The sequence below is a fragment of the Zingiber officinale genome, chromosome 2A, assembly GCF_018446385.1.
Source record: "Zingiber officinale cultivar Zhangliang chromosome 2A, Zo_v1.1, whole genome shotgun sequence".
Taxonomy (NCBI): domain Eukaryota; kingdom Viridiplantae; phylum Streptophyta; class Magnoliopsida; order Zingiberales; family Zingiberaceae; genus Zingiber; species Zingiber officinale.
The window spans coordinates 160,726,069-160,735,660 of NC_055988.1; the positions used below are offsets into that span (position 1 = coordinate 160,726,069).

General features: G+C 35.9%; 1 protein-coding gene across 1 annotated transcript; it reads left to right on the forward strand.

Moving 5' to 3' along the window:
- Nucleotides 1–939: 939 nt before the first annotated feature.
- LOC122042911 (phosphatidylinositol/phosphatidylcholine transfer protein SFH3-like) lies at nucleotides 940–9,287 on the forward strand. The gene is made up of 14 exons (XM_042603306.1): nucleotides 940–1,128; nucleotides 1,477–1,594; nucleotides 2,728–2,977; nucleotides 3,176–3,275; nucleotides 3,706–3,972; nucleotides 5,752–5,829; nucleotides 5,924–6,025; nucleotides 6,107–6,156; nucleotides 6,339–6,432; nucleotides 6,571–6,663; nucleotides 7,505–7,622; nucleotides 7,744–8,102; nucleotides 8,799–8,870; nucleotides 9,055–9,287. The coding sequence occupies exons 2-14, from the start codon at nucleotides 1,576–1,578 to the stop codon at nucleotides 9,076–9,078; spliced, it is 1,626 nt and encodes a 541-aa protein (XP_042459240.1). The 5' UTR covers nucleotides 940–1,128; nucleotides 1,477–1,575; the 3' UTR covers nucleotides 9,079–9,287.
- Nucleotides 9,288–9,592: the final 305 nt, after the last annotated feature.

Below are 9,592 nucleotides of genomic sequence, written 5' to 3' on the forward strand. Positions count from 1 at the left end.
TAAATAAAATATTATAAATTTAAATTTGACTTTAAAAAATTATTGAAGCATGTTTAAGTTCAACTCGAATTTGATGATTTTAAATATAAATTAAATATCTTTTAAGTTAACCTATACAAAAAGCTTTCGTTAATGTGAGATTTCATAGAAAAGTCAATTTATATTGAATCTCATATATATATCTTTATCTTATATTACAAGAGGTTATTTTCATGATTCAAATTTATTATTGAGTCTATTTACTTTGCATGTACATTTAAAAAAAAAAAAAAATTGCTTGTGCTTGTTTGTACTCTATGGACCAACAAACCCAACAAGGCACAGAGATGATCTTGCCTCTCTTATAGAGAGATTTTTAGGCCACGCTTAAATTAAATCAAATTTCTTAACTCCACTCGTTGTAAACCTTAAATGATCAATTTGGATTCAAACTAACTTGACACGCTTTCTCTATCATCAATTCAATCCTTTATCCTGCTTTTTCCATTTCTTCTTAATTTTGATTCTTATGAAGCCTTGAAAATCATTGCTTTAGATGATGCATATATAGAAAATTCATTTCTTCCTAGTATTTATTAATTAATCGAATTTTTTTCTCTTTCTATAGTAAAGAAAAATCTTCTTTCCATAGAGATAATCACATATAAAGACAGATCATGATCATATTATCAAAAGTTTGCGATAAGAATGAGTTTTAGTGTCAGAAATAGTTTGTCTAAGCCCTTGAATGATCTTGGTTGCTTGTGTGTATAGAGCTTGTAGTTGTGACTTGTGGATGTATTTAGCAAATTATATCCATATCAGGGATGTTCGTTCCTTTATATAGAAAAGTTGGCACCTGATTCGCTGTCTTGCGCAATGGAACAGGCTGATTGTGAAAAGTTGACTAAAGAATGGAGAGGCATGGACTTCGGCCCTCGCCCGCCTCCCTCCTTTCCTTTTCTCTCCTCTGCAATTGCCAACGCACGGCCCAAGAGCCAGACCTCCTCAACACCATACAAAAAAAGGTTTTTTTCTCTCTCTCCTATTGCTTGCCGCCGTAACCACCATGTCTTTTAAGATACTCAACTCCCCACGGCCATCTTTCTCTTCTCTACCTGCCAATTTGCATATTTTCTCCAGTCCCAGGTAATGTTTCTTTTCCCCTTCCCTTTCTCTCATCCTTCTTCTTCATTTTGGCTTTTCCTCCATTCCTCGATCGCAAAATGTGATTTTGTGTGAAGAAAGTTTCTTCCTTTATGGTTATTGATGGCTTCTACAAGAGTTTATTCAGTCGATGCATATGTTAGAGCAACACCAGAGTATGATTTCCAAGAAAACCTTACATTAGAATTTGTAGTCATTACATATTGCGTTTGATTTTAGTTTTTTTCGACTGATTGAAGGGAAAGAATTAAATAGACTTCTTAGCTAGTATCCATCCTCCCCTAAGAACATTTTGTTGTTTGTTTACTGACACTGACTTATACATTTCAGGTGCTTGGGAAAATGTGCCTGGTGTCCTTCTAATAAGTCCATAACTCTCTGCACCTTCTCTTTCTTTTTAGAACCAGGTCAAATTTGCAAGCACCCAAAATGAGTGAAGTCATGTCTGGTATGCAGAGGCTAACATCTGTTAGATTTCATCTATTTGTATATATGAATTCAATTTCATTGTAAGTTGTAACTATCAATAAAATCATTAGAGTAGTTGAGGATCTAGTCAAGAGAGCTGTTGGATTTACTTGGGAAATTTATTTTCTCCATCGACTGGCTATCAGATTGCTTTCTTTCATTGAAAAAAAAAAACAGATCCATTTTCCTAAATATATTATGAGGATATCAAATTGGTGATAATAATGGCAATGTTTGTGGTCAACACTAACCTATAGCGAATTGTTGGTTAGAATTAGTGAAGTTGGTATATTTTGAGTAATCTAGTTAGCAATTTAGCTTTATATGGCAGCAAGGTTCATATAGGTTTCAATAAATTATAGAAGTCTGCTAGCTACAATAATTTAGCTCTATCAATGACTACGAATAGGTCAAGAGGAGGTTTAATTGGGTGGAGTTCAGTCAAATTGTGGTTAGGTGGGGTTGAGTTCACAAGAATTGGATTTTGTCTAGCCAAGGTTGGCAAGATGGGAATGTGTCGGATTTAACTCCCCTAACTTTACATGGTGTGGAAGTTTGATTTGTTGGGTTAGGACGGGTATTTAGGTATCCATCGAGATTTAGGTAAAGGAATGAGTTATCATGGAGCCTTAAGCTGAAGAGGGTTTGAGGTGGGCATGATAGTACAAGAAAATGGCCTAATTGAGGTTAGAGGACATTCAAGTTGGATAAAACTTGTTGCCTAGCTTGCAGTCCAATATCCCTAAATGGCTAGATACCTTCTCCTATATGGGCCCCGGGTTTGAGCTCCTCCAATGATCAATCAATTTTCTTTGACATGATTCAAGGTATAGCTCTAATCCTTGGATAACACATTGTTCATACACATGTCACTCATCGAATGAGCATGATCATTCAACAATTGTCACTTCTGAAATCTCATATCCTTTGTTTAATGAATGACAACCCATTTAAAGATTGTAGCTAGCAAAACAAAATCTTTTGAAAAAAAAAATAGGCTGTATTTCCTCTCAAAAGAAATATTAATCTAGTTTTTTACTTTCATTGATAGCTCCTTTTGTTTAGGAGGGCTCTTTGCTGATAGATTTGACATGTTTTGGTATATATATTCAGGTCTTGATGTGATCTCCAAGGATGAAAGGAGAATCAAGATTGAATCTCTAAAGAAGAAGGCACAAAATGCCTCCACAAAGCTCAGGAGTTCTTTGACAAAAAAGGGTAGGAGAAGTAGCAAGGTCATGTCTGTCTCCATTGAGGATGTGCGTAATGCTGAGGAAATGCAAGCTGTTGATGCCTTCCGTCAGATTCTCATTTTGGAAGAGATGCTACCTTCTAGTCATGATGACTATCATAAGATGCTAAGGTTACTAGCTTCCCTAATGGCTACTTTCAAATGATTGTTTTTTTGTTTTTGTCTATAGCTTTAGAATTAAGTTCTGCATTGCTTCTTTCAATTGTTCCAGAAGTTGGATGAAAAGATCACTAACTTCGGTGGTTAATCCATCATCATTTTGTGTTTCATCTGTTTCTACTGCACTAATGCACATTGTATATGAGGCAGATTTCTGAAGGCCAGGAAATTTGACATTGAGAAAACAAAGCAGATGTGGGCAGATATGCTCCAGTGGAGGAAGGAATTTGGAGCAGACTCGATTTTAGAGGTAATGTTTGATTTCTAACATTTTTCTATTCATATTCGTCGATGTATTATCTTTGTTTGGAATCATTTCTGTCCATGTTTAAAATTTAATTAAATTAGAATGGAACATTTGTTGCATAATGTACCACAATTGTGAATGATGTGTACCTTGCAAAGATTAATTAGAAATTTCAGTATAGAACAATTTACTACCAAAGTAAAACATACTTCATAATAAACAGATACAAGGTACTTAATAATAAACATACTTAATAACTGATAGCAATTAAGTTCGCTAATCAACTTTTTTAGTTTGTTAATCTGTTTCCATTGGTTGTCATCAGACAACATGCTTCTTATCTTCTCCTACATGTTTGCCTTTATCACTTCTTCATGTTTGCATTTGTAGTATTACAAGTAACATATTTTTCTTTCTACCCATTGCCTTTTAGGATTTTGATTTCAAGGAAATCGATCAAGTCTTGGAATATTATCCCCAAGGTCATCATGGTGTAGATAAGGAAGGCAGGCCTGTCTATATTGAAAGGTTGGGTCAAATTGATCCCAACAAGCTGATGCAAGTCACCACCATGGATCGTTATGTTAAATACCATGTAAAGGAGTTTGAGAGAACTTTTTCTGTCAAGTTTCCATCTTGTTCAATTGCAGCAAAACGACACATCGATCAGAGCACAACCATTATTGATGTTCAAGGAGTGGTAGGCATGAGAATTACTTTGATTACCATTTCAAATATATCATCATAATCATTATTTTTGTTTAATGCTTAGTGTAAAAATTATTAACGAACAAATTATATGTAAGATCATGGCTTGTATGGCACTGGCTAGATGGGGAGGGATGGACCGTCTTGATTTTCCTAATTTAAAAATTCTTTGCACATACACAAATAAAGAAACCGTTAATTGCTTGAGGGTGCACACACATATTGTTCATGTCAAGAGAATGCAAGGGGCAGGGATCAATTCGCGACAGGGCGCATGTCCTCTGGGAAAAATTCCTTCCACCCACCCTTTAGCTACTTCGCGGTCGGCTATAAGTTGAACTCGTGATTTACCTTCCTTCACATAACTTGGGGACAGGCAGTGAGGGACGTCTAGGTGAGCATAATCACCTTTTGCTACAATGTCAAGAGTATGCAAAGGGAAATAAAAAAAATCACAAACAAACAAGTAAAAAGGATATTACTAAGAAACTTGAGTTGATGCTTTAAACCTTATTCTAGCTGTCGAAGACCTTTGAGTAATGTATCCACCTGTGAGGAAATGAGTCCTGCAAACCATACCATCTCAAAGCTCTCCAAGAGTTTTTATAGCAACGTTATAATGACTCTATTTTGCCCACCTCAGTCAATTGGACCTTTTAGTCAACTAATAGAGCAAAAGTATCCATTGCACATCTAATAGATAGCCTAGAAGTTGATTGGAAACACTACTTGCTATACTGTTCAAGCTTCTAGTTGACTTAGATCTAGTTCCAGTCAACTGGAGCTCGAAAAAAACATATTGTTCACTAAACACTTGTGTTCAGTTGACTCTTGAGTCGATTAAACACTCTAATCAATTGGGACTCACCTCCAGTTGATTGAATATTCTCAAAGCTCCCAACTTTACTCGCCTTTCACCCACATAAGCCTACACAAAAGTATGAGATCAAGCTTAACTGCTAACTATGTCATGGGACAAGTAGCTCTTTGTTTGAAAGATTCACTCTAGCCATTCAGTACTTTACCTACCTATTAAACACATCATCTAAATGACGCTTACATTTTACTTACATAATCTCTCGATCTTTCATGCCTTTGTACCTCCATGTTAATGCTCCTCGCTCTAGAGTTCACCTCGCTTGGCCTTCTTTCCCTTGGATGTATAAAGCTCCTCGATCTTCCACTTTGCCTCTAAGTACACCTTGTTATGGGGCTCTAATCCATTGAACTAGCAGTCACTCCATGCTCCTCATCCTAGAATTTACCTCGTCAAGTCTTGTCTTTAGGATGCACCTAGCTTCCTAAGCTTGCTCAATTGCCTCCTTCACCTTGCCTTTTGTCTCTAAGTTCACCTTATTGCAAACTTATAAGCCATCAAGCACAAATGATCTCATAATCACATCAAATCGACTCAACCTCATCAAATCAATATGCTCCACGAGCTCTATGTGCACTCTAGCAAGTCCTTGCATACATGATGCACGCATCAAAAACACATGATAAATCTAACTTAAATACATTGTTAGACACATCAAAATAATTTAGTTGAACCTAGCCATTTGGGAGCATTGTTGCGCCAACATTATAAACATCTTTAGTAATGTTTTGAAGATTTATAGTTGAGATGAGATGTTTCATCTTGTCTAAATTGAGTGTAATTCCTTGTTGTCAAGTAGAATTCAGATTTAATATCATTGTTTTGTTTCCCTTTTTTCATGTCCAAGTATTTCTTCTTTGACTCTAACATAGATTTTATAATTTTAATCAATAGGGTGTTAGACAATTCACTAAAGCTGCAAGAGAACTAATAGGTAGGATTCAAAAAATTGATGGTGATAATTACCCAGAGGTATGTAAATCATTTGAGATAATGAGCTTTAACTGATTATTTATTTTAGTGTTAGAATTTTCAATCTCTTATATAAACGTGTGCCCTACCCCAGACCTTGTGCCGCATGTTCATTGTCAATGCAGGACAAGGATTTAGGATGCTTTGGAGTACTGTAAAATCATTCCTTGACCCCAAAACCACTGCCAAAATCCATGTAAGCAATTTTGTCTCTAGATGCAATGGGTAAATAACAATAACTTGGGTACCTAAAAAAAGATTTTTTTTTCTTCTTCAGGTTCTAGGAAACAAGTACCAGAGCAAGTTGCTTGAAGTAATTGATGCTAGGTATCTTCTTGTTGCTGGAATTCACAAATTTATAGTTGGGACAAATATCAAAAGACACAAAGAATTGTTATAAAATATTTTTAAGTAATCATTTTTTTTTATGAAATAATGTGATAAGAAGAATTATAAGATCTCATATTTAAATTATTTTACAAGGTTCTGACTTGTCAATTTCTTACAAGTGAATTGCCGGAATTCCTTGGTGGCACTTGCAATTGTGAAGGTGGATGTCTACGGTCAGATAAAGGTCCATGGAAGGATACTGAAATCTTAAAGGTGTCTTCCCATCCATTTTTATTTTTGGTTTATATTGTACTTGTTTTCTTGCATATTGTGCCATGATATTCCATCAAAAGATTTAAAAGAGAACCTGATATTCTAAGCATCACTATGTTTGATAAATTGGCATAGTAGATGGTGCAACAAGGTGCTGGAAGATGTGGATCACAACATCTGACTTCTGAGGCCGAGGAAAAAACCATTTCTGAAGAAGTAGTGTATCCAAAGGTGAAATGATATCATCTTTTCCTCCTGTACTCCTGTAATTCTTGTTTGACAAAGAAGCAAGATTGTTTCTGTGTAGAAACACACTTTACTGCAGATGATAAATCTTCTGTTTTTCCCAATATTCCAAGGAGTACTATCGAACACCTACATTTGTCACCTCTAAGGGAAGTAAACAGTCAAACATTCCAGCCACATTCTAGTCAAACCATCAGCTTTACAAAACCTATCTAGTCTTTTAGTCCTGCAATGCCATTCTTTCTTTATTTTGTTTTTATTTCTTATCTATTTCCATTTCTTTTGTTAGACAATAGGATTTCAGCAAAATACTTGATCTACACCATTTTTTTAGCAAGTTGTGACTAGAAGATTGTCCTCAATAATCTTTATGACCACCCAACTTGGAGCAGAAATGTAGTACTCTTTTTGGCATTTATTGTGTAAGATCAATTCTCTTAAGATCCAGACAAATTTTAACTGGTATTGACTTGACAACTAACTTAAAACCATAAAATAATTTAAAACCCTAAAATTGTCTGCTGCAGTACCAGAAGCTGTATAATGTTAGAATGCATTAATAGGAATGATACATCTGTTGGGATACCTTGGAGTCTTTGGGTCTTTGATCCAACTAATGATTATTGAATACATCGAACTTTCACTTACTAGTTACTACTATCCTCAGGTTTAGCTTAGGTTAATATATCAAATTCAAAGGTCCTCTAAATCCACGATAAGGAATCAAAGCTTAAAAATAAGTCCATTATAGTTCTACACTATTCGTTGTCTTGACAGTTGAAGAACTGCTATACGAACATTTAGCCATAATGATTTCCCTGAACAGAAGGCTCCTGCAAAATTCCCTACACCATGTCAATATGATGATTCTGTTCCAGTTGTGGACAAGGCTGTCGATGCTAACTGGGACAAAGTACTTGATGAAAAGCTTGCTGTCTCGCAAGGTCCATATCATAATTGCTGATACCTGTGAAATGTTGTGCTTTAAACTATTGTTAGTCCAAAATTCATACTAATAGATATCATGCATTCATTTAATTCTCTAGTGATCCACCTGTTTTACAGGTTCATATGCTGCATCCAAAATTTACAAAGCTCCAGATGGATTTAGCAATCATATCCTTTCTGGTGTTGTGGCTTTGGTCATGGGAGTTTTCACCATTGTCCGTTTAGGAGGTACTGCACCAAGGAAGATTTTCCATTCAGTCGTTCGTTCTTCTGGAAAATTCCACCAAAAGTTGCCAGCAACAACTGTCTCCGCCGATGAATTCTCTTGTGCATTGAAACGCCTTAGTGATCTTGAAGAGAAGGTGGCTGTTCTCAGCATGAAACCAACTGAGATGCCACCTGAGAAGGAGGAGATGTTAAATTCTGCTGTCAAGCGCGTGGATGCTTTGGAGGTAGAGCTTGCTGAAACAAAGAAGGTAACGATCTGGTGATGCACATTCGTAGCAGTAACTACATAGTCTTAAATTTGAGAACAACCAGTGTTTCAATCTGATGGGATGCTCTTAAATGCTAAAGCATGTGATTTACTCTAATATCTATCTCAAAGACTTGAAGGGGAGCACAATGGTAAAATTACTGTCATATGACCTTGAGGTCATGGCTCGAGTTGCGGAAATAGTCTTTTGCAAAATGCAAGGTAAGATTGTATATAATAGACCTAATGTGGTCCAATCCTTGATCGGAATCCTGCACTAGCGGGAGCTTTGTGCATGAGCTGTCTATCTCAAAACCTTAAGCTTATGAATTCATGAGATTATTTCTATATAGCGGCTTAACAACATTCATTTATATTTCCTCATAGGGGCAACATTCATTTCTAGAAATTTCCCAAGACTTATATAGTTACAATCATAGTCTATTTTACAAAACATAGAAGAAAATAGATTGTTTGGGTACGAGAGACTTATATAGACAAATGATGTTTGATTATTAACCTAGTTATGTATGAACTTTAGAGCATCGAAGTAGGTATCGTGTAATGCAAGTGGAAAACAACCCTTTTTGTATATGTGAATGAAGGACAAGTCTTCTTCAAAGAGTTTATTCCTTTCCCCGGTCGACTGAACTTCCCTGGTCGACTGAGCTTAACAAATTTGTGGTGGTGTTTTCAGGCTTTGGAGGATGCCATGGAGAAACAGAAGGAGCTTCTTGCTTACATCGAGAAGAGAAAGAAGAAGAAGTTTGTAAGTCGTCTTGATCGATTTTTATTCAAATTAAAGACATCTAGGACAGGTCTGCTTTTATTTCAGAATGTAAGAAACCAACAAAGGGAAGACCTAAACACAAGGTTTTCCAACAAAGCCAAGACTATGAAACTACTCGGTCTCTCTTTAACTCCCTCTTTTGATCGTTTTCTGTCAATTGCAGAATCCATTTTGCTGGAAAAAATGAGGAACAGAAGAGCCCCGGTCTACTGAAACAGAGATGTGAATTTGGAACGAGAAGAGATCCTTGTTTCAATATTCTAATGAGTGAACTTCCAATTTTCTTAGCTTGTATTAGCATGGCATCTAAAGCTTGAGCTGACTAATGAGTATACAAAACCATGCCTTTTTCTGTATCATATTGTTTGTCCTGAACAAAGTGTTGTTTGTTGTGAATATCGAATATACTAAATAAAGGCTCCGTTGTTTACCTTTTGATCTACAGTTTCCTTTGTAAGCATTTGCCTCTGAACAAAGGATAAAATAGAGGCAACATCTTCATGTTGATAGCAAAGATTGCACATAGTAGACACACAGTTCTTCATAATGTTTTGGTGTTTACCGAACATTTTAAATTAGGTGCTCGTATTTAATAATCTCGTAGGTTTACTAATGTTGATTTGGGAGATCCAAAAGCAAGCTGGGTTGATTAGCTGAATGGATCGAGCAAGGATGGTCATTAATTTTGGACATGGACTTGA

Excerpts from the sequence above, each read along its gene's own strand:
- LOC122042911 (XM_042603306.1), top strand. Across the intron at positions 3,276-3,705 it reads GAGCAGACTCGATTTTAGAG|GATTTTGATTTCAAGGAAAT; the intron begins GTAATGTTTGAT and ends ATTGCCTTTTAG. Across the intron at positions 6,433-6,570 it reads AGGATACTGAAATCTTAAAG|ATGGTGCAACAAGGTGCTGG; the intron begins GTGTCTTCCCAT and ends TTGGCATAGTAG.